The sequence below is a fragment of the Sylvia atricapilla genome, chromosome 20 (genome assembly GCF_009819655.1).
Source record: "Sylvia atricapilla isolate bSylAtr1 chromosome 20, bSylAtr1.pri, whole genome shotgun sequence".
Classification (NCBI taxonomy): domain Eukaryota; kingdom Metazoa; phylum Chordata; class Aves; order Passeriformes; family Sylviidae; genus Sylvia; species Sylvia atricapilla.
Window position 1 is genome coordinate 477,456 of NC_089159.1, and position 24,975 is coordinate 502,430.

General features: G+C 45.2%; 1 protein-coding gene across 1 annotated transcript in view; it reads right to left on the reverse strand.

The window, feature by feature from the left end:
• The window catches only part of RNF43 (ring finger protein 43), a 59,014-nt gene extending 35,776 nt beyond the window's left edge, over positions 1-23,238 (reverse strand). The window contains exon 1 of the mRNA XM_066333120.1: positions 22,910-23,238. Within this exon, the coding sequence (XP_066189217.1) occupies positions 22,910-23,146 (237 nt within the window). The 5' untranslated portion in view covers positions 23,147-23,238. The remainder of the gene's footprint in view (positions 1-22,909) is intronic.
• Between the last annotated feature and the right edge of the window lie 1,737 nt (positions 23,239-24,975).

Genomic DNA, 24,975 nt, shown 5'->3' on the forward strand with positions numbered 1-24,975 from the left:
TTCCTTTCTCCCTCTGCTCCCACAACCCACAGCCTCTCATGCAATGCTTCCACTACTGATATTTATATAAAATATACAAAGGGCTGCTCCCAGCGCTCAGTGCCAGCATCTGAGCAGGGAGGAGGCAAAGTCAGTGGACCTGGGGAAGGGAGGAAGGAGACGAAACTCCCCATTCCCGGACCTCAGCGTTGCCAACAAATGTGTGCTGCAATTCCCTTTATACCACAGATTGACAGAGTGGGTCAGGCTGGAAGGGAGCACAGAGGGTCACTGGTGTCACCTCCCTGCTCAGGCAGGGCCATCCCAGAGCACAGGGCACAGGACTGTGTCCAGAGGGCTCTGGAATATCCCCGCTGAGGAGGCTCCAGCCCCTCCCTGGGCAGCCTGTTGAGGGCTGGGCACTGCCCAGGGCAGAAGTTGTGCCTCCTGTGCAGGGGGAATTGCTGGGCTCAGTCCCTGCCCGTTGCTCTGGTGCCACTGCTGGGCCCTGGAGCAGAGCCTGGGCCCTGCTCTGCCCGTCCCTGCAGATATTTGAGGAGTCTCAACTGGAGCTCAGAACAGAGAGCTACTACCAAAAAAGCAAAACCATTTTGGGAACCTTCCCTGGAGCAGTGTGTGATCCCAGTCCCTGAAATCAGACACCTTCAGATTTCAGCAAATGCTTGAGAACGGGCTCAGGTGGATCCCAGAATATATACCTTCCTTCAGAAGAGAAAATGCCCCTTGAGTATCTCCTGGGAGGAGTATGGGGCTGCTACCTGGGATCTCAACTCACAAGAGGAGATGTGAAAAGACTCCTGGAGACACCTGGTGCATCCTGGAAGATGAGGTTTCCATGAAAGGAGAAAAATAATTTCAGATTACTTCCTTGGAAAATCTGGGATTGGTATCTAGAATATCCAGTGCCTAAATCAGAGATGAAAAGACTCTGGGAGATGGTACCTGGGATATCAGCTGTTTGAAGGAGATATGAAAAGATTCCAGGAGATGCCTGGGAGGTGTCTCAGGTAGATCCTGGAATATGCAGCTTGCACAAAAAGAGAAAAGTCATCTCGGCCAGCTTCCCTTGAGCAGTCTGGGGCTGCTACCTGGGATTTCAGGTCCTGAAATCAAGAGATCAGGACTCCAGGAATGCTACCACCTTGAAATCTTTGAGTTATGGTGATAACGTGATCCTCAACAAGGCTGGGCAAGAATTTCTACAGCTGCTGTCTGGCTGATTCTGGTGGCAGCCCCTGACTTGGGGCTCTGCTCATCCAGTGCCCTCCAGCCCACCCAACCAGAACAGACAGCTCTGGAGGAGATTTCTCATTCTCAGCCTTTTCTGCCATTTCCATACTTTCTGCAAGAAGCACCTATGCTTGTCCCAGCTTCCCTGCCACAGTGAAGGATACCCTGGAATCAGTGCAGCTTCCAGCTACCCAAGGTCCTGCTCCAAACCCAGAGCTGGGGAGAACACCAGGATGTCCATCCTTCTCTCCCCACTGCACCATGGCTGAGGAAGCCCCTGCTTGATTCTCGCCCTCCTGGATTTGCTCTAAAGGTCACCTGCCCTCTCCACTGCCACTCACACCCTCCCCAGGCTATCAGGACATGAGGGGTTCAGCAGAGAATAGAAGGGAAAATCTGCTCAGGGGAGCTCAGCTAAAGTCTGATTAGGACTGTGACAGGAGCTGAGAAGAAAGTGAAGGGTGTGGAAAAATAGGGAGGCGAAGGATTGTTTCGGAGGCGTATAGGTCCAGAGCTCTGGGCAGTTTCATTTCAGGAATATTAAGTAAATGAGTCAGAGCTTGTGGTGCCTGAGGCTCAGGAAAGCTGCTGCTGGAGTGAAGGATGGTGAGGGAAGATGAGGATTGTGGCGTGCTGTCTGCGAGCGAGATCCAACCAGGGCACAACAAGAGGAAACTTGTTGCCTGCTCAGACTTTGATGAACATTTGCAGAGATCAAGCACTGCAGATGTTCCATTGCTGCCTCTGTCTGTGCCTGGTTCCAGCTCTGGCCCAGGCACTCCAGGGAGCCTTTCCCAACCCACTGTGCTTCCCAAGGCACTGGAGCTCCCAGAGTGCCCCACTCCAGCAGCACCCCTACACCAATGCTGATCCCTCAGGTCCCTAAAAGTCCCTAATTTTGCAAGGTCAGGTTTTATGTTTTTGTAGCTGGTATCTGGGGTTAAAATTTGTATCTTAATTCCTGCATCTAAAAAACTGAATATTGCACTGATACCACATACAAGAATGCTCTGTGTATCAATAATCCCTGCAAGTGCTCCAGGCCAGGCTGGACAGGGCTTGGAGCAACCTGGGCAGTGGAAGGGGTTGGAACTGGATGATCTTTAAGGTCCCTCCCAAACCAAATCTTTCTGGTTTGATGAATAAATGTATATCATGTATGTGTAAACATATACGTACATATGTGTGTATGTATATCTATATGTGTACATATATGCAGATATACATTCGTATGTATAAATATATATAAATACTTACCTGTACTGCAAACACAAAACCCAAGCCTGAAGATAAGATGGGTAAACCAAATTGCCTACTTTCAAATTACAAAATTAATTTCATAAGCACCTGGGAAGTTCAAGGTAAAGAAGCTAATTCAGATGTCATTGTAATAACAGAGATACAAGATTAATACAGTGGGCTGCACTAAAATATATTTAATTGCATGGAACAGTTTCAAGGATCTATAGGTTGAAATTCCACACCAGTATGGAAAAAAATACAAAAGCTACCAATTGATGACCTCTCCATAGTGATGCCAAAGACCAGCAAGTGAGAGAGGCTACAAAAGGAGAAAAGCACAGTATTAACCACAGAATCCCAGAATCACTGGTGTTGGAAAAGATCTTCAAGACCATTGAGTCCAGGCTGTACCAAATCCCCACCTTGTCCCCAGCCCAGAGCACCTGAGTGCCACGTCCAGGCCTTCCCTGGGCACCTCCAGGGACGGGGACTCCAAACCTCCCTGGGCAGCCCATAATTAATGGATGACTTCAATCATGGCCATACCAGCAGGATAAATGTTGTATTCAACAAAATACAAAAAACAGATCAAAAGACAGATTTTGGTATGTTTACAAACTTCTTTATGGAAAAGTCTGGAGCAACCTCCAAAGTAGGTACAATCCTGGATAGTGCACAGGGGAGTTGGTTGAAGACATTTCTCTAATAGTGCCTGTTATATATTCAAATTTCCCTGTAAGAAGGAAGGAAGGAAGGAAGGAAGGAAGGAAGGAAGGAAGGAAGGAAGGAAGGAAGGAAGGAAAAATAAAAACATTCTCAAACCATTAGAAGTCTAAGAATAAGAAAAGTAGGTGAAAAAACATTTTAGAAAGCAAATGAAGAAGCAAAATGTTTTTGGGTTATACAGAAAATATTGAGAGATTTCCTGCTGCAAACTTGGAGTAAATTTACACCATTGAGCCCAAACTCAACAGTAAATAATAAATGAAAGAAGACGAGCAAGAAAAGGAAACCTTTGAAAAGTGGAACTTGAATCCAAATTATGACAACAGCAAAACCTGTAATTCTGGCAAGTTAAGGAGACTTGTCAAAAGAGGAAAACATGCCAGGGGCTCCCATACAAAAAAATAAAGCCTTTTTCAACACATTAGAAGCAGGACATCTATTACTGAGTCTCTGTGGCCAACAAATAACTCAGGGAATGAAAGATGCACTCAAAAAATATTTGCAAAAAAAGCTCCATCAATTGTTTGCATGATGGGGCACCACGGAGGAAGTCAGGAAGTTCCCATGCAGAGCATTTCAGCATGGTAATAAAGTACTTGGGAAAGAGTAAATTAATGAGGTGGCAAAATTTGCATATCAAACAGTATTTTTTTTTTTTTTTAGCTATCTTGAAATCCAAATTATCCAATCTCAGACTGATTGGGAAGACTTGCATGAAGGATCTCAGGCTACCCAGTGGATGTTTATTGAGTAACATGATGCCAACAGCACCCATCTCCTCCCATGCTCCTGGCCACATATTCCCCACTACGCACTCTGTCCTTGACTCCTCCATGAGCTCATTCAGCTCATGAAAATATCACAAAATGAACCCAGCAAGTAAAATTGAGCATTTGATGCAGTTGTAATGAGTTGGACAGGTTAGAGAAAGGGTCTCACAAGGCCTGGGGTCACAGCAAGTGAGGGATGAGTTATGGCACAGAAAGGAGAGAGAGGAGAAAGCAGTAATTAGGGAAAAAGAAGAACAAGTCCTCTTCAGCAAGGAGTTGGGATCAGCCCTGTATTTAACTGTTGCTGAAATGGTTCTGTGCTGGGAGAGGGGAAATTCAGTACCAGTGAAGACAAAGGGATGTGCCTGGGAACAATCATTTGAACAGTAAAGACAAGGATACAGACTTTAAAATAGCTCATTAAACTTGGGGGAAATCCTGGAATCATTCTGGAATACTTTCTGAAAACATCACACTGTTGGTGGGCGCTGTATATGGATTTTTTTCTACATATATATTCCTGCCCTACCCAATAAAGAAGATAAACTTAGGAATTTGGGATATGCTCTCTGTGGCACACTTACAGCCCAACAGTCCATTTGGTAATGGTGACTCTGTCTCAACATGGGAAAATATGAAAAACAGCACAGGTAGCAAAAATAGACAGGTAGCAAAAAGGTGGGAAATATGTGTGTAAGAGGAGCCCAGGATGCTCCACCCAGAAGAGGATGGTGCCTTGTAAAGTTCTGAATATTGGAAATGATGCAAATACAGATTAATTATTCACCATACTTCATAATGCAAAGAGGAAGTTGTCACCTCAAACCACTTCCAAGGAAAAGGTATAAAATAAGCAGAATTCTTCTCACAGGCTCAGAGTGACAGATGATGTGGAGATATATAAAAGATCCAGATAACCATGAGGCAAGATCCATTCCAGCTAAAATCCAAGTATCCTGTCTGTCACTTCCAGCCTGGATGACCTCAAAGCTCCTGATGCTGGGATTTTGGGAGGATGGACCCACCTCGATCTTTTTCTCCTACTGGACTTTCTCTCCTGACTCCAAGCACCTGCCGTGTCCACTGTGTCCATGTGTAGCCCACACCTGCTGAGCTGCTTTGCCCCAGCTCCCTTTTGAGACAACCCAGAACCCCTGGGCTCTTGGATGACTCCTCTGCCCTGTTAGAGACACCCACACTGGTGTTCAAGTGGTTGACTCAAGAAGTCCCAGTCTTTTCCAGTGACTTTCCACCAAAGAGTTAAACTCCTCTGCACAAAGAACAACCTTTTGGTGAGGTCAAGTCTAACAGCAGGGATTGGATTCCCTGAAGAAAGAAGCACTATCTCACACCTTATTTTTCACTCCTAGGTAAATCGTTTTCTTACTTAAAATAAAGGCACCATTGGCTTCATGTTCTCCAATAAAAGTAAGAAAATTAGTATTTTAAAACCAGCAAAGCAAGTCTCTTGTCTGTACAAAAATCCTGACCCTAAGGAGATGAGGACAGAACAACTTAAGGAAGAAGGAATTTCAGAGCACTTCTGGGAGAGGTTCAAATGCTATGTACTATCATGGAATCCCAGAATGATTTGGGTGGGAGGGACATTAAAGCTCATCCAGTTCCAACCCCCTGCCATGGGCAGGGACATCTCCCACTGTCCCAGGCTGCTCCAAGCCCCAGTGTCCAGCCTGGCCTTGGGCACTGCCAGGGATCCAGGGGCAGCCACAGCTTCTCTGGGCAACTTGTGCCAGGGCCTCACCACTGTTAGGGAACAATTCCTTCCCCATACCCCATCCAACCCTGCCCTCTGGCACTGGGCAGCCATTCCCCCTTGTCTTGTCACTCCAGGCCGTCATAAATAGTTGTCTCTCCACCCTCCTTGTCAGCTCCCTTCACCTGCTGGAAGGCCACAATTAGGTCACACTGGAGCATTCTCTTCTCTTGGCTGAAATATCCCAATTGATTACTGCTGGTTTATTATTGCTAGGAAAAAAAAAAAGGCAGCAGAGCTGTTACAGAATTAAACCCTTGGCTCGGGTTTTTGTACCTCCTTTAAACCTGGCTTCAGCTTTGATGTCAAGTAACTAAAGCGATGAGGCAGTTTAGCAAGGCTGGGTTTATCGTGGGTATCTCTGCAGGAGGCTCCCTGAGAGGCAGCGTGGCTGCTCTCCTGCTGCCCTTGGACTGGCTTGGCTCAGCCTCGCTCACCTCCCTCTGCAGCACGGCTCTGAGGATCTGGACACCTCGGGAGTGGGAAGAAGCACAACAAACAAACAAGGAGCACAACAATCTGTCTGCTTGGCTTCAGGCAGGATCATACCAACACAAACACTGACTCAACACCATCCCACTAAGACTGAAACAATATAGCCAGGCAATAAGAAGGAGAAAAAGAATTATCAATTTGACTTTTGTTCAGTTATCTGAATTTACAACCTTGATTTCTCATTTGAGCCTGAACTTCCAGTCAATTGCAGGTAAAAGTACATTGTATTCCCATGCTCCTGCAAGGCAGCCATCCCTTTGCTTCCTGAGGAGATTGCATCACAGTTATCCAGGATTTTTATCAAACAAGATCATGAACGTGAGCTCTGAGGATGCAGAACAGACTTGAACACTTTGTCAGATCCTTTTAAGAGAACACTTCAAGAGACAGTTGTTTCCTTATTTCTTTGATGCAGAACCTCAATTATTGTGTTTTTGTTAAAAATCAATTTATGGTTTGAATCTTACATATACTCAAACCCACGTCTTTTTCTTTATTGCTCTGCAGCACGTCTGAACAGTGGCAAATACTGAGTTGATAACAATTCAATTCTTGGGGGGCTAAATTATTTCAGCGAAAGAACTCTGGAAACCTGAAAGAAGTTCAATTCCCACCTCAGTGGCTGATGACATCAAATTTCCAGGCATCTGGTCAGCAGCTCTGTCTACAAGGGTTGTGTCTTTGGGGAGGGACTTAGTCTTAGGAGAGAAATAAGTGCTTTTTTTTTTGTTCCATTTCCTGCTCTGAGAAACTTTTAATGAATTACCTGAGATGATAATATGATTAAGTGAGGGCTCTATGCACGGGGTACGTGGGCTGTGCACAGAGGTCTTGATACCTGAACAGAAGAGCACAGGAAATGGGTCACCAGAGAAGGCAATTACTGAAATGAAGGGAAAATACTGAGAGATGCTTATCTTGTTAAAACATGGTTGAAAACAAAGCAAAACAAACCAGTGAAGCTCAGAGAAACCCCAAAGATCTCAGTTTACAGGTGCAGTCTGAGTGGAAATGGCAGATACATTTTCCCTGTAAATTTATCTGAAAGACAGTTCAGTTCCTGAAGTTACTCTGAACTCCAGCAAAACACAGCTGAATATCCAAATTTAAAGATGAAAAAGAAATTACTTTAAAACTGAGTTCTCCCCCTCCACCAGTGCTCACTGGGTGATCACTGAACTGGCCTTTGTGTAACAGAAAAAGTTCTAAAGAAACATTTGGTAAACAGGATGTTTCGGGTCATTTTTTACCCCAAGATGTTTCATTTCTCAGCTGGAGAGAGAAAAGGGAGTTTGGTAGAGATTTGCTTAAGGGATAATTCAGCTACATGTAACAGTCAGGCTTCAAACGTTTCTGTGGGGAAGATTCTACACACTGAAGTTTCCACAGGCAAAGAATAAATCAGAAATGCACTTGAGATGCTCATACATTGTTCTGTTCTCTTCATCCTACTCTAATCAATTAAGTTTAATTATTTAATAACTACCTATTTAACTGGAAAATTCAATCAAATGGAGGAACTTAGATTAGTTCATCTCACTGCAGATAACAAATACCAAGTCTTGCTCCCTCATAAATAATGTCAAAAACAACGCTTGCCACCAGCTCTGATGTCTGTTCCACATGAGAAATACACATTTTAGTGTGACCAGACAGAGTCTCAGACACCAATACAATCCAAGAACAGACCTCAGAAAACAGAGGATGAGGGACTTGTACTCATGAAAGCACTGACTCTGGAAACAACCAAAGGTCAATGAAAGGACAATATCATGATGAAATAACAAATTAACATAGACTGCCAGACTGATATCACGGTCAAAAGGTCAGGTGTGAACCTCTGGGTACAATTCAGATGAGGAGATCGAAGATCACAGGAATTGCCAGACTGGATTAAAGGAAATCCGTAACAAACACCCAAACTATGGACTGGTTTGTATAGCCATGAGGCAGCCAAACCATCACTGACCTCTCCAGGCAATGTGACCCCTCCACCAGGACACAGACAAGATACAATTCAATATAAAATTGTCCTTCAAATCTGTGCTAACATACACACACACATCCAAAAAAAGAAAACCAACTTCAAAGGTCTTAAGATTCAGCAGCTTTCAGCTGAGTCCCACAGGGTTTTTCAGGGAAGCAAAGGAATACTCTCAAAACACCCACAGTTTTCCAGCCTACCTCCTTAAGCCCATGTTCACACAGATGCTTACTTGGAGTTTAGAAGGGATTAAAAATCTCTTGAAGTTCTCAACATGGTCAACAGAATTAAACAAACACAAGGAAGTCTGTCTTCATGGAAACATCGGCCTCACTCCCAGCATTCATCTTGTTTGCTCATAGCTCTGTGGCCACCCAAAAATACCACCAGTTTCATTCCACCTTTTTTTCCTCTCACTTCAGAAGTCATGGCACAAGGGTCCCATGGAAGAAGGAAAATGTTCCCAGAATTAAGCAGTGTTCTTTGGGATACACATTTCCATGTGTATGTGTTCAGAATGGGCAACAGGGACAGACTCCCCATTGTGGGCTGGCAATTCACCCCAAGAACAACACTCCAGTGGAAGCAGGGAGAGTAGTTCATGTGGATTTGTACATCTCCAAACAGCCCAATTGCCCAATTACTATCCCTTTATCCCCTTTTCTCCTCTAAATGACAATCCACATACACTTTCAGGAGTCAACTCTGTGCAGTAATTCTCTCTCCACAGTAAGTGGATGTGGCATCTCAAGCATTTTAAAGTAGTCTGCAAGCCACAGTCTGCCTAATTCGGTAGCACTCCTGAAAGTATCAGCAATGGTATAGAGAACTCCACAGCCATGCAGACAACAGGAATGGAGTCATCCTCTGGAGAGGCCATTGAACAACTTGACCTTTGATGGAATTTACTGATGGCTGGAGGCACAACACTTGGGGCAGAACCACAACATCTCCTGATACAGTATGTTATGCAATTATCAGTATCAGTGCGCCTCTTTATCTCCTAGCTCATGATACAAATGGACAGAGGCCTCCTGCAGAGTTTGGTCCTGAGCAGACAGAAGGAGGTGTTCTGCTTGACATAAGTGTCTGAGAAAACAAAGCTCCGTGTCTGTGAAGGTCTGGGGGTCACTGGTGAGAAAAAAAAGGGCTATTTTCTGGCTCCAGCAAAACTTAGGTATGACCTCAGGAAAACACATAAGAAACCTTATCTGGGAAGGGGAACCAAAGACCCTAAATGTCAAAAATTTAGCAGTGGATCCTTCTCACCCTCTGGAAGCTGCCAGGGAAGTCACATTTAGGCACATGGTTAGAATAACAAATAAGCTGTCACAGCCCTATGGTGTCTGGATGATGAGATCCTGTTTAAGATCTCATGCTGGGGTAAAAGTCAACACTCTTTTACCAAAGCTTCCTACAGAATTTTAGGACCACAGAGTTAAAATTGAAAATCCCTCAGATGGACAGAAGTAGTTGCCCAGGTGTCTGCATTGGTGTGATCTGTACATCACAGCTGACCAAATCCAGTGAACCACCCGGGACCACTGAAACACAGTAAAAATGAGAGGTCAAGAGAAGAGAAGCTGCTTCTAGTAACAATCACCAAAATCTGGAGGGGAGAGTTCAGAGGAGGGACTGGAGCAAATAGTGTGTATATTGCTCAAGTCAGGCTGGGAGAACAGGCAAGATGCTCCAGTCCCTCTGGTGTTAACTTCTGTCCAGCATGTCCCAGCCAGATCAAAGCCTGCAGAATCACTATCTTGGCTTATCTTGCACTCGGCTTTTTAGGAAGGAGGATTAGACAGATGTCAATTAATCCTTCAGGCTGCAAAATCAAGAACACGACACCAGGATTCCAAGGAACAGGCTGGCAAAGGGCCGGGACTTGCTGGCAGCTGAAGAAGTGGATTTTGCAAAGCCCCTTGTTTCTGCAAGCTGTCCTTTGTGACATTAGCCCACATTTCCCACTGGTGGCCTGTCAGCTAAACCATCTTTCTGCCCCTGGAACAGCCAGAATTCCCAGTGCTGGGCTCCATCAGGCACGCTGCATTCCCTGGCTCCATGGCTTGAGACAGAAGCTATAGGACCTCAAAATACCTTCTTTGACATTAGCTGAACAAGAAGACCTAAAAATGCAAATCATAGAAACATGGAAGTGTTTAGTTTGCGAAAGACCTCTGGGATCATCAAGCCAAACCATTCCCCCAGCACTGCCAAGGCCACCACTGACCCATGTCTCCACGTGCCACATCCACAGGGCTGTTAAACCCCTCCAGGGATGGGGACTCTGCCACTGCCCTGAACAGCCTCTGCCAGTGCCTGACCAGTGTTTCAATAAAGAAATCTGCCCCAAAATCCAATCTAACATGGCATGGTTGGCAAGGGTTTGAAGCTATTTTTGACTTAATACCTCCCAGTTGGGGTAAGAATTTATATCCTGGAAGTAGTTACGTGATTTATTTATCTGGTATCTCTAAAGGAAACATATCTTTCTAAAACACACAAAGTACTTTTGGCCATTCAGGGCACATTTAGAGGCTTCATTAAATTAACAGTGTAGAGTAATTCAGCTGATGGCCATAGGATTACAGCTGGGTTTTTTTCCCAGTAGTATGATGTCTCAGTCCTGCTTGTTTCAAGATAAATGTTTGTGGTTGCAAACGATGATTTTAAGAATCTTTTCCGACTTGAATGATTCTATGATTCAACATCAACTGGTTTTCTTGGTGATGAAATATCTGATGTTTGCAGGTTACCTTGATGCATTCCCTAGGCAAGGAAAGGGGAATATGCCAACCGACCGTCAAAAAATACATATTCTCTAATAAGCAGAGAATTTGTACATCTCCAAACAGCCCAATTACTATCCCTTTATCTCCTTTTCTCCTCTAATTCTTTATTTCAAATGCAGGGATATCTGACTGTTATTGAGATACAGCTCTTATAAAGAGAAGATAACTGCTGGGAACGTGTGCTGTACCCAAACTCTCCAGAAGGTATCAAGATCCAGGTTCTGCTGCTTGAGATATACACACAGAGTTATTATCCCATCAGTGGAACACAGTTGAAGGAACATGAATGATGAACATGACAAAGAATAAAAATGGTATGTTCAGCAAAGCTGGACAGGACTTGGTGCAACCTCTCTAGTGGAAGCTGTCTCTGTCCATGGAAGGGGGTTGGAACAAGATGATATTTAAGGTCCTTTCTGCCCCAGGCCATTCCATGCTATGAAGGCCAAAGTGCCAAGGCTTCAAGTACCAGCTTGATTAACAGCACCAGCTGAAAGCCATGTGAGATTTTCAATCTTTGAACCTAAGGAACCTTGCAGTGCTTTCTATGTGAACAAAGCACTGAGCTCCATGTGAGTGAAGGAGAGTGAAGGAAGTACTTAGGCAGTTTTTCCACCCGGACTCATCCAAATAGAGCAGAGGGGGACTGGAAGGGCTGTTGCTGACAGTGGTGGGGCTTGGGCTGGAAGGTTTCTGCAGGAGAGCTGAATGCACAGGTGGATTTGGACCAAAGGTCCATCCAGCCCAGCATCTTTGCATTGACAGTTGCCAAGAGTGGATTACTGAAGGAGAAGAACAGGACAAGCTCGTAGGTCTTCTGTCCTGGGCATTCTCCAAGCCTCCAACATTTTATAGACTCCCTGAGGCAAAGCTGGGACTGGTTATTTCATAGCCATTGATGGAGCCTTTTCCCATTCATTAGTTCCAGGGGTTTTTGAACCTCTGTAAACTTTCAGCATCCACAGCAGTTCCTGCACTAAGGGATTGTACATGTTAATTGTACAGTGAGTGAAGAGCACATCCCTTTGAATCTGACTCTTTGTAACCTCATGTGATGCCCCATTATTTTCATATGGAGAGAAACTAACAATCAATCCCTATTCATGACTCTGTGGATCTTCTCTGTATCACCCCTCGGCTGCCTCTTTTCCAGCCAGAAGAGAACTAGTCCAGTTTGTTGTTCTTTGGATAAAACACATCATATGCTTCCTTTTATCCTTGTGTTTTTCTCCAAACATCTTCCAGTACAGCTACTGCTTTTTTAGATCTGTGGGGAACAGAATTTCACAAAGGATTCAACATCTGGATGTACCTGGGATTTCCACAGGAGCTCAGAAAGATTCGCTGGCTTATTCTCTCGTTTTCACTCCTAATGTTCTCTTTGTCTCCATGACAACCATCACATATCAAGCTGACATTTGCATGGATCAGTCTGCTAAAATTACAAGACACCATTGTGGCAATGGGCAAATCAGAGCTCATCACCTGAATGTGAAGAAATGACTGATTCTCCATGTTCTCCTGAAGTATTTGGTCTCGTAAGGTCATACAGTGATTCACAGATGAACCTTGTCTTCATTACTTTTAATTAGATCATATATTGGTAAGCTCTAGAACACTACCAAGCATTCCCATTTCCAGGTGCTCATCAACACTTGGAAGAGCACAGCTACAGCACACACAGCTGTAGCCACTGGCTCCTTCCAATGGGAAAGTCTGCCAGTTATTTCTTCCATCTGCTTCTTACCTTCCAATAATTATTTATCCAGGGGCCTCCTTCTTAATCGACATCTTAGTTTCCCTGGAAGACTTTGCATTTGGGAAATTCAGTCAGACCTGCCCAACTACTACTACTGTTGACTCCTTCACATCCACTCGTCACATTCTGTGTTATAATTTCTGGGCTTTTGTGGATGAATTGGAACTCAGAGAAAAACTGAAATCCCATCAGCCACCTTCCAGGGATTTTAAGCAAGAGTTCATAGACAAGTTAATAGTTCAATGATTTCATCCTCCCCAGTCCCTGAGTGAATACCACCTGATGCCAGCAACTGATAGTGGTAATTATGTCTATCTCCATCCACATCACATCTCCAGACATTTCAGCCTGAGACAGACAAAAGCACAAGGAAAATTGCATTCATTTTCTGCTGTGAGTTTAGCTGCCCTAAGCACAGCCTTTAGACTTAAATTTTTTATAGATCTTACCAATTGTCAGATGAGCTTTCTGCTTGTGACTGAAGAGAATCTAGCATTACCATTTTCAAGTTTTCCCTTCTCTTTTCACTATCTTCATGTATTTTTAGGCTGTTCCTCTTTTTTTCAATTTTACCAAATTTCTTGCTTTTCCAGGATGCTTTTATATACTTTCTTACTCTTATGTTTAGGTATCCTGGTATGCTTTTTTCATTTTTCAAGTATTTCTTCAGAGGTACATTTTATCTTAAATCTTATTGTAGTGTCCTCAAACATTTTGATGCAAAGCACATAACTCTTGGTTGCCCTCTTAAATTCTTTTGAACGACCTTATTTGATTTTGTGTCACCCTTTTCTAAATTAACACACAACTGTAGATGATTTTTTGGCCTCTTAACATCTCAGCAGGAATAAAGTACATGATTGTCACTGTCCCAAAGTGGCTTTTCAGAAGCAGGATTTTGAATGAGGGTGTGGAAAAGGTCAAGACCAGCATGGCATTCCCCAGTTTGTTCTGTGGAGAAAGCAACCACGAAAGAGGCAGCCAGAGAAGTAGCATGAAGAAAAGAGCTGCCTGCCACCAGCTCAGACCACAATCAGGTGCAACTGCCAGAAATGATGAAATGGTGGTTTCTCAACCAAAATCCAACAGTTGTTTAATGATCTTTTCTAACATAAGGGCTGAGTGTTGTACAAGCATGTGGGGTTCATCCATCACTCAAATCTGACGTGCTTCTCTAATGGAGAAGTTGTGCAAAGTTTACAAACAGCAGCTTTTGGTCCCCTGGAGTGACAAAAGAGAGGTCAGAGGTCCTCTGAAGGAGGCATTGGAAAGACCAGATTTATCTCTCTGAGGAGAGCAAAGTGCTGGAAGCAAATGCTGACAGGCAACAGCCTAAACCCTTCTGTGAATTGCTACTGAAGAAGAACAACGCATACAGAAAAGCAATGAGAGTAACCATTATTTCTGAGCAAGATGAAAATTACAGAAGATTAAAAAAAGACATTTGGGAGAGCAGATGAGGAAAAAAATAGCTGAGTGGGACTATATGGCATGAGACATTATCTGAATGAGACCTGGTGAAACAGAGGGTAATGAGGAGGACAGTGGCATTTTGATGCACGCAGAGAAATGTTTGGAGACAAGTCTCCAGCACTGACACTCAGAGACAATGCAGACCCACAGCATGGCTACAGGAGTACATTCAACAGGACACTTATGGAAAAAAGGAACAGCAGAAGTACAGCGTCACAAGCAGAGGGGGAACTCTTCTCTTCAGGATCTTGGGGAGGTTCCACTTATTTTGGAATAGAACTGTCTTAGTAAATAGAAAGTTATTCAGATCATTTTGCCAAGGAACAGGACTCAGGACTGGAGCAGTAACACAAACATAAACACTCTCTTTCTGTTCTAAAAAGTAGTCAAGGCTCGGTTTCTGGAGCTGTATCTCTACACTGGATGGTTGTGTAAAGAGACAAACTTGCCAAGACTTCTAATTCAAACTGACACACAGGATGCTACAGGAATTATCACAATTCACTCTCTTAGTTGACTTTCATAGCCTTAGAGATGTTCCCTATATTTAAACAATCTGAAAGCAACATTTTGGTGTAGGACCCTGCAAAAAACTTAACTAATAAAAGAATCAATGTACTCCACTCACTCCCTCGAACTTGTCTCTTTCTGCTCTGCCACGTGGTCATCACCTCATACCCTCTCCAGACAGTGTCTTTACTGTGCCTGCACTGCTCTCTTTTTTGGCTTGTTGGCCTTTGTAAGGAACACTTTTTCACATCTCTAACAGGACTGGAGTGGTGTTCATATTTTACATCTGGCTTAACTCAATCACAGGTTCATTCTCCCCAAGTTTCTGCAACGGACGTGTCCCTCCTACAGTTCTGCACCAACAGTGCTGCCCAACACACACCCATAGAAACACAGCTGATGAGGAGCTTTCGAAGTAGGAAGTTCAAATCTATCCTTTCATGTAATTTTGAACTAGAATTCACATACCTTTTACCAAAACAAAGCCAATTTAATCCCCAAATTGCTTTACTTACATTCACAAGTAACTTGTCATAACCAAACTCAGTCAAAAGCTTTTGTTTCACAGAGTTTATGGCCAGAGGAATTTATTCAACTCTCCAGCCAGAACTGCTGTGTTTGACAATCCAGTACATCTCTGCCACTACTCTGATGCTGAGCACAGTAATAAGCATTAGATTAACCCATTTGATCACTGGAGACCAAATTACTGAGATGGAGAACAAAAGAGAGATCAAAGGGCCACTAATGCCTTCAACCAGCCCCTTCAGGGATGGGGAAGTGACGAGGTGAGAATATATCCGTTGATTTAGGCAGATGATTCAGATCTCAACATGCACAGGAAGAGGATACACACCCAAAATTTCAGATAATTTGAATGGGGTGGCTGCAGGGGGGAAGAGTCTTCCACAGAAATCTGGCAGCACAGGAGTAACCCATACAACCTGAGCACATCCAAACCAATCTTCTCCCTCCTACCTTTGAACACTGACCTACATGTTTGAGTGCCTTGTTCTGAGGTAAGGCCAATCCTTGATGCTCCTAAAAACAAGATTAAAAGGTCCGAAGACAATTCTTGGCCAACTCTTGCCTGAGCTGTGCTGGCAGCAGGCCCAAAGCTCCGAAGCATGAGATGTGATTACAATTCCTTAATGCAGCCTGAAAGTGTTGTGGGCAAATGAAAGGCTGTGCAGCGCTTCCTGTTCTTTACAGCCAAGGAAATAAGAGGAAAAATAAATAGATATTAAACCTAAGTAATAAATCACAAAACTTAAAGGCAGAAGAAACCACCACGACCATCCACACCACTTCTGTCTACTTTACACCTGTCCTACTGCAACCAAGCTCAAGACCCTGAATGGAGGGAAGACCAAAAGGGTAATAAAATATGAATGTGCATTACTCAAGTGTGGTATATTCCCCTGTACTGAGACTCATATCACATTTCTGCTTTGTTTATAACCCAAAATTTCACTTATTTGACCGTTGGCAATCCTTGCAAACAGACTGTCGTGATACTGAAGATGACAGACCCGAAGATCAAACTACACTGCATGTTTCCCATTGTACTTACTTGCTACTTTTCTCAGTTTAGGTTAAAACTTGCTTGTTTTCATACTCTGACTTTTGGGCAAAGTCCACAGAAAGCTTTTATGCAAGGCTGTGAACATTTTAGGCTTTTAAGTATATTTTTGCATGTTTTCACTGCATGGAAAGCCACTGAGGTATATTAAATAAAAATGGATGTAAATTTTTGTCCAAAATCCAGCCTGATACAGCAGAGCCTTCTTTGATCATACTGAGTTGTGGTTGTTTGTATTACTTTGACAATTCTGAAAGTTTTGTTTAAAAATAATGGATTCACCTGCAGTTCAGAACAGCCTTCCTTAATCCATAGGACGTGCCCACCAAAGCTTTCACTTGATGGAGGGCACAGAAAAATATTTCTCTAACGGTTCAGACACATTCTACCACAAATACAGCCTGGCTGCAGCCTGCAAGCACCACAAGGGCCTGTTTCCCTTCTCCTGTAATCTCATCCCTCTACCAGCTTATCTTTGGGAAATGCCCACTTGTTCCCTGGATGTATTCCAGTATGTGTGCATGGCCAGATGTCCTCTACTGACTGTCACTCACTCCACCCCTGTGGGTTCAGTCTCCTGACCACAGATCTCTGCTCCAGTTGGGAGCCTCCAGATATGTCACCTTTCTAGTACTGAAAATCTTTGGTTCAAGATGGATCTGCACCCACCATCATAACTAATTCAACTGCAACTACAAGCAGCACCAGACGGTACACAAGGAAGCTGGGAGATTGAGGTTTAAAGTCCTTTAAACTGCTTAAACAGGGAACAGTTTCCTGTCACGTGTTTTCTGGGTGAGGAAAGAAGACATACCATGGAAAGCTCCAGCTCAGCCTCTGTATATGCCCAAGAGAGGGGTGGAGGTTCAGAAACAGCCTCTGAGATCAACCTTTTCTAGCAGCCAAATCTAAATGAGGTTCCTCCTCTGCATCTGGATATTAATGACTCACCTTCCAGTTACACTTAAATCCTGCACTGTTACTGAACTAATCCACACTGTGGGTTACACTGGACACAGCCAACACTGCATTCATACTCTATGTCAAATTTATAAGAGATCTGTTTGGGCCAGATGGTTTCTTCAACACTACCAAAGTCCCTGTGCTGAGTGACCACAGCCTTTTTGAGTCACTGCTTTATGTGTTCCCCAAAACAGCTTCTACTTTCTTAGAATCACAGAATCACAGGATCATTTGGGTTGGGAGGGACTTAGATGTTCAGCTGGTTCTGCCCTGTCACGGGCAGGGACATTTTCCACTGTCCCAGGTGCTCCAAACCCCATCCAAACTGGCCTTGGGCATTTCCAGGGATCCAGGGGCAGCCACAGCTTCTCTGGGCACCCTGTGCCAGGGCCTCAGCACCCTCACAGGGAAGAACTTTCTCCTAACATCTGAAACCCACTGCCTTTTGGATTGAATCCATTCCCCCTTGTCCTGTCACTCCAGACCCTTGTAAATAGTCTCAGATCTCCATCTTCCTTGTCAGTTCCTTCAGGTACTGCAAGGCCACGATCAGGTAACCCTGGAACTTTTTTTTTCCCCGGCTTTCCTGACCAGTATGTATCTTCCAGTGTTTCAGTGCAATTTCCTGTTAATGGTTTGTGCCAGAGTCACACTTGTTGGTACTTAAGCACCCATTTTTACTGTGCTGCAGTCAGGCCAAGTGGCTCCACTATTGCTGGTTCTGAGGCAGTTCTTGCACATTACTTAACGCTAAGTCAAGTCTGTGTACTCGAGCACGAGCTGTTCCAAGAGGCAGAAACTGCTCCTTTGAACTGCCTCATATTGTGCTATCTGACTAGTTTATTCAGATGCAATTTAAGTCCCCATTATCATTTGGTTCGACTTTCCCACTTCTTTGATCTCTGTCAACATTATGCACTCAACATCCTTTTCTTGATGCAGGAGCTGGGAGTATAGTAGACTACGAAGGCATTTACTTTGGTATGGGTTTGGAGCGTAAACCTCTGCAAGCACTGGAAGAGGTGATTCCAATGCCAACTGCTTGAGCTTTGCAAAGCTGGCAACACTCTACATTGACCAGGGGGATCCCATAGGGTTCATTGCAGCAATTCCAATGGATAATTATCCCTGCTTTTCTGAACACCATCCTCGTGTAACTGGATCTGTGATTGATTTTCTCCTTCTGAATGGTTCTTGCCACTGGAAAAAAAAGGCAATTCAGGCTCCTCCTCAATTCTCACTCAATCCATCCTAATAGATCAATTTGAATGTTTTTTAAATAATTTACTTTTTCGAGGGGGGAGAGGAGGAAAGAGGATAATCCTTGGCTTGGGGGTTGAGAGCCTTTAGGGAGCTTTTTCTGTGGGTTTTTTCAAGTTTGTTTTTTATTTTCTTCAAGGTGTTTTCCTGCAGTGAGAAGTTAAAACAAAGCACTCTGTGCGTAAGTGAAAGATTACTTTCTCCTACAATCCCTCATTATGAAACTGCTGAGTTTGTACAGAAATGGAATAAAGTATTGTGAGACTTGCAATGAAACAATGGAGGTTGTGAAAACTAGTTCTACACACTGCCTGCTCAGTGGGACTGTGCCACTGTTTCACACATGCACTGGAATTTCTGTGTCAGCATGTGAAGCAATTGTCATTGCTGATCACTTTGCCCTCCCTCTAGTAATGTGAGGTTATCCATCTCTTTTTAAATACCATTAATTAGGGACTCTCCCAAACTTTTTAACACTTTTTCTCAAATACCCTAAACTAGAGGACTACAACCCTTGCCACTCTGCATAGCCTAACGGAATCATCCTTTCCCCGGAGTAGAAGATGGGGGTTATTACACACTCAAATAAAGAGACATTAGTGCTCAGTTTTAATAATGCATCCTTGAATCGTCATCATCCTTGAACTGTCCTAAACAAGACTGTAAGTGATGAGCTATATTTTAAATAAAATGTTTGTTTTCTTCCACAATTAGATTTGCACCTGTTGTAATTCAAATGAAGAAAATCTGCTTTCAAGTCTCTCCATGTGACTCTCTTTTTCTTTCCAAGACATTCCTTATTTTCCTATTTACCTTCAAACCAACATGAACTCTCTCCAGTACCAAGTGGAGACTGAGACAAGGGCAAGAAGGAAACCGTGACTTATTCCTCAAAAGTCAGCTAACAGAGCAGCAAAAGTATCAAAAAAAAAAAAAAAAAAGAAAGGGAAAAATCTCTATAGTAATCCTGTGAAAGAGAATCATCTGCAAAAGCCAAGGAACTGTAATTCCGAGGGCATGTCAGATCCTGAGCTGCTCATGCATGTCCATTGTCAGTAAGTTCCAAATATGTTCTTCTAACATACTTGTCTAAAAGCTTTGGTTCTTCCATCTGTAATAAAGGGGCAGTTTGTGACTCCCATGGGACTTTTAAACAGCCGTTCAGGCTCCTGCAGTGGCCCAGCAGAGATCACAGAATCCCAGGACTAGTTTGGGTTAAAAGGGATCTAAAACTCATCCAGTTCACTCTCTGCCATGGCAGGGACACTTTCCACTGTCCCAGGCGCTCCAAGCCCCAATGTCCAACCTGACCTTGGGCACTGGCCAGGGATCCGGGGCAGCCACAGCTGCTCTGGGCCACTTGTGCCAGGGTCTCATCACCCTCACAGGGAAGGATTCCTTCCAGATTCAAACCTTCAAACCTAAATTTCCAGTTTGGAACTGCAGCAAGCTCCCCAGGTGCTTCCTGTGTTCAGCAAGAGTTAATGCTCAGAGAGGCACTCCCTGAAGAAGCTGGAGCATCTGCACAAGCCGGAGATGATTTCTGCAAGAAGTCTGAGGTGTTGGTTTTTTTGACCTATAAAGGGCTTGAAGTGGCTCTGATTGCTTGAGAATTCCTCTCCCTTTGCATCACAAGGCACCAGCAGCATTGGAGTGCCATGAGGAACACTGCGGGGTTACCAGTGGCAGAGGTGGCGCTCTCCCTGGCATCTTCCTGCTCACCCACTGGGCAACCATGGAAATACAGAGATTTCCCACAAAACCACTCACAGGGGCAAAGGCTGGTCAGGGGAAATTTAATGCTGGGGTTCTTTTTATTGTAGGTAAGAGGATATTGCTAAGTTGGCCTTCTAAGACGTAACACCACCACAATCAAGTCCATTTCTGTAGATGATCCTGGAAAATAGGGCAAGGAGAAATGAAAACAGGAAAACATTCTGGTAGAAGTACCTTTGTAAGGCTCCATACTAAGTGCAAGATTTTCTGTTTTAAATTAAGAACGCATTTCTAAAAATATATTGACCAGAGCACTATGAAGATAATTATAAGTCATAATAAAGAGAACCTGACTTGACTACAGGGCCAACTCTGCACCACTGATACTTGGGCAATCCTATTCTACCTCTAAAGGAAGAGAGCATTGCTTTGGAAACAGGACTGGGCCATGCACGCCTTTCTTCCCAGCTAAGTTCTACAGTTGGTGTCATCCTGGACTGGCTGACTGCACCTTACAGAGTCTGACACAATCAAGACCTATCCAAAAATGCTGTAAAAGCCCCACTTCTTGATTCAGTAATTTTAAATGTACCTTGTTATGTCCCTAAACTACATTTGAAGAAGGAATTGTGCAGGCATGCGTGCACAGCCATAAGTTTATTTATTAAGTAGGAGTTCCAGTGACATCAAAGTTAAGCACGTGGCCTAAAGTTTTTGCAAGATTGGGATGTTGACAACGATGTGCAAAATGAGATTCCCAATAAAGCCTGATTCTGACAGTTTAATTAGTTTATTAACTAATACAACAATTTATATTAGTTTAATATCCCACTAATTTCTTACTTATTTTGTACCTGAAGAGTTATGTCCCCATTTCCCATTTTCTCTTTCCGGAGGTAAGAACCCACTGCAGGATCAGGACCCTAACAATTCTAAACGTCATTTTACAGGCCAAGTTTCAATATTTAGCAGCAGAATTAGAAACCATAGCATACAGGAGAGGTCACAGGTACACTTGGCTAAGCCCTCTCAGAGCACAGTGCCTGGCACCAGGCAAACATCCTGCTGCTGCAGGAGGCACAGCCTGACCCCCTGCCCCAGCGCTGCCAGCTGAAACCAGGACTTCCCGCACTGGATCCAGTGGGATGTGGAGCAGGAGCTCTCACCTGGGCACACAGAGTGGCCGAATCAGGGCCTGAGAACACACCCAGGGCAGGTCAGTGTCTGTGTGCCCAAACTCAACAGGCTAGATTACTTTTCCCAGCCCTCTCCATCTCGATGACTTTTAAAGGATGAAACTGGATGCTATTCACTTTTATTCCAAACACTTAGTTAGTGCTGCACAAAATTCCCACTTGGTATTGCTGCATTTGGTTAGAAACCTCAACACATCCCTCAGGAGGGGTTATCATCCTCCCATTTCCAAAAGGTCCTATTCTATACTTTGTGCTCGGTTGCAACACCACCACTGTAGCTTTTGTAAGGAATAAATATTGACTTTCCTGGACATTGCCTCACAGCAGAAGAGGACCTTGAGTGCATTTGTCTCAGATGGTTTTTTTTGCCTGGTAATATAATTTTACAGCAGAGATTTCATTCTCTGAAGTTCAAAAGGCATGGAAAAGCAGGCTTTATTCACAAATTGCCCATGTTCACTTTCAGGCAGGTGACCATGTTCTAAAGCCGGCTCAACTGTCCTTCTCTTCTTAAAAAACTACACAAATATTACTACTTTCATTTAAATTTACAGACTACAAATTTCATTAAGATTTCAACATACCCCATTTGGAAAGTCCTGGAAAAATCCAGGAGAAAATTAAGACTTAACAGTAATGCAGGCTATTTTGTCAGATTTTTTGTTATCAAGACTAAAGCAACCAATTGCCAGGCAGATGAGCCACAGAATGGAAAGAATGCACACCAGGTCTCAGGAAACTTAGCTCCAAACTCAGCATGTGCAGGAGATGGGTCTGTTCAGTGAATGGCTCAGCTCTGGCTGTGCAGCACCTGCACCTCCTGTCCAGGTGTGGAGATACTCTTCCCTTAATAAAGGTCAGAGAACAGCATTAATTCATCTATAAAAAAACCTGGTGGTGACACCACTGGAGCTCCTGTGTAGGTGACATTCACCCTTCAGGTACAGGCAACAACAAGCAGGACCAGGGATTCAAGTGGGCACAGCCAGGATGGGTTTTGGAGCTGAAACAGAACCCTGACCCTGGCAGAGGGTGTGGAAAACCTCATGAATTCCAGAGAAAAAAATACTAATCCTGTCTTCTGTCAAATATTTCACATCCCGACATGTGACTTGACATACTCAGCTTTATAACATCAATTAAGATACGAAACAATCTACATGGAATCAGCCGACCACATCCACAACTCAGCAGTAATAAGGTGCAGCCACAGCTCGGCCCCGAAGGAAGGCTCAGTTCCTTCACACGATGCCGTCCGTTCCCTCGGCCCCTGTGACCAAACCCGCGGGGGACAGCGCACGGAGCACGGCACAAATCCACACCGGGACACAGAACTCAAGGCACCGTTCGGAGAGTGGAGGCAGCCAGGAGGGAAAGGGGACAGGCTGGGGTGGGTGGCGAGGCTGCCGGAGTGGGACCAGGCACCGCTGTTCTTACCTGGAGTAGTTTCCCTTCGGCCGGAGTCACTTCGGCGACGTTGGCGAACTCTCCTTCCAGGATGATGGGCTCCACTTTGAGCGGGATGACCCTGATGATAGCTTTCTGCGCCGCCGCCCGCTCCGACTCCACGGCCGCCGCCAGCGCCAGCCCGGTGTGGCCCAGTCCTGCCTGCAGGGTCGCCATGAGCAGCCAAGGCCAGAGGACAGCCAGCTGCACCTGGGGGCCAGCACTCATGCTACCAGCAGCGGGCTCTGGCCGCTCATACCGCTCGGGAACGCGTCCTCACCGCGGCGGGCCCGGCCGGAGGCGCCGCTCCCGGGGCTCCGAGCCGGCTCCGGACAGACCCACGGGCCGCAGAGCGGGGCTCGGTCACCGCCAGCGCGGCTCCCCGGCGACGCCGGCTCTCGCCATCGCCGCTCCTCTTGCCCCGTGCCACGTGCTCAGAGGCCACCGGGAGCTCAGAGGCATATTTTAAATAAACAATCTGAAAAAAAAAATCCTAAATTATGAGTCTCTCCTCTGGCAGATAAATCCAGAAGGATATCAGTGAAACAGGTTGCAAGCAACAAGTCAGTCTGGGTGCACAGGGAGCATTTAGGAACTCCTGGGTCCCACAGAGATGAGGCACGGGGAGGTCTCCCCGCGGATGTGGAGGCCTCCTGTCTCCTGGCCAAGAGTTAGGAAGATCCACAGGTTCAAAACACCCATCCCAAATACCCTCGAGAGACACCTCACCTTCTTGTTAGCATTTCCCACAGCATAAGCACAACCTTGAATGCTATCTGCACCAATTGGTATCCTTTCCAGAAATTAGGCAGGCGGTATTCCTTGAATTTATGGTGACAAGAAGGCTTGCTCCAGTACCGTTCCCTTCCAAATGCAGTCGATCCCTTCTATCTTGCTCATGCCAGAAGCGCTTCATTCAAGTTTGAAAATCAGCTTTACTTTTCCCTTAGAAATTCATGCTCACAGTCTGACTCCGGATAGAGTTCTCAAAGATAATTAATAAAACACAGAGCTCCTCTTCATGGCTGGAAGTTCCCAGGAAATAACAAGGCCCTCAAACACCGCCAAAGTTTAGACACGAAGCCCAACAGGTATGAGGCAGAAAGTTACGGCGTATCTGGTTTCTCTCGCACTATTTCTGTGCGCGCCCGAGTTCCGGTATGACCACTTCCAAGCACACGTTAAGAAGATCCCTACTCAAGGCCCCGCAAAATAAAATATAAAGCTCCACGGTCTGCCCAAAGGTCACATGAAACGCATCGAGGAGTCTTCATAACTGGGAGAATTAAGACAAAAAGTGTTTTTGATTTAACTCAAGTTACAGTGATCGCACGGCTCTGGAGAGAAAAGAGGATTTACAAGAAAAGAAAGCTTTGCAAACCTGTTAGGCAGTGAGCCTGCTGGAGTCCGCAGGGGCCAGGCCGAGAGGGAATGCTGCTGTAAATCCCAGGCAAAAGTTATTTCCAGTAGCTTAACAAAACCATGTGGGTCTGATGATATTTGGGTTCGGTCTTTAAAAAAAATAGAATTGCAATTTATGACCAAAAAAAGAAAGTATTAAAAGAAAGAGGAAAACTCTCTCGCACACACGCTCAGCAGGCAGGTAGGTGCAAGCGGAGCTCCACAACCCGAAAGATGATCCAGGGAGATCAAAGGCAGAAAATTACAGCAGACAGAGAGCTCCCGGGGCAGGCATGGCTGAAAGTGAAGTGTCCGCATGTAATCGCCCGACCTGCGCCAGCACCCCCGCGCGCTCCGGGAAGGCTTCCAAAGCGCGGCGTCCCCGCAGCGGAGGCAGGCACCGGCCGTGCCGGCAGCGAGCGCGGACGGCGAGCAGAGCTGGGACATGGGCAGCGACCCGGCGGCGGAGCCGCTGCCGGGGGCACAGGCGGCGGGGCGGGAGCCGGAGCGCGGCTCCGGCGGCGGCGGCGGCGAAAGGTCCCGGCGGGCGGGCGGCCGAGCCCCGGGCCGGCCGGGCGCTCGTACCTGCGGACACGGGCGGGTGGAGCAGCCGAGCCGCCGCCCCCGGCCGGGCCGCGGGCTCCCCCTCCCGCCTC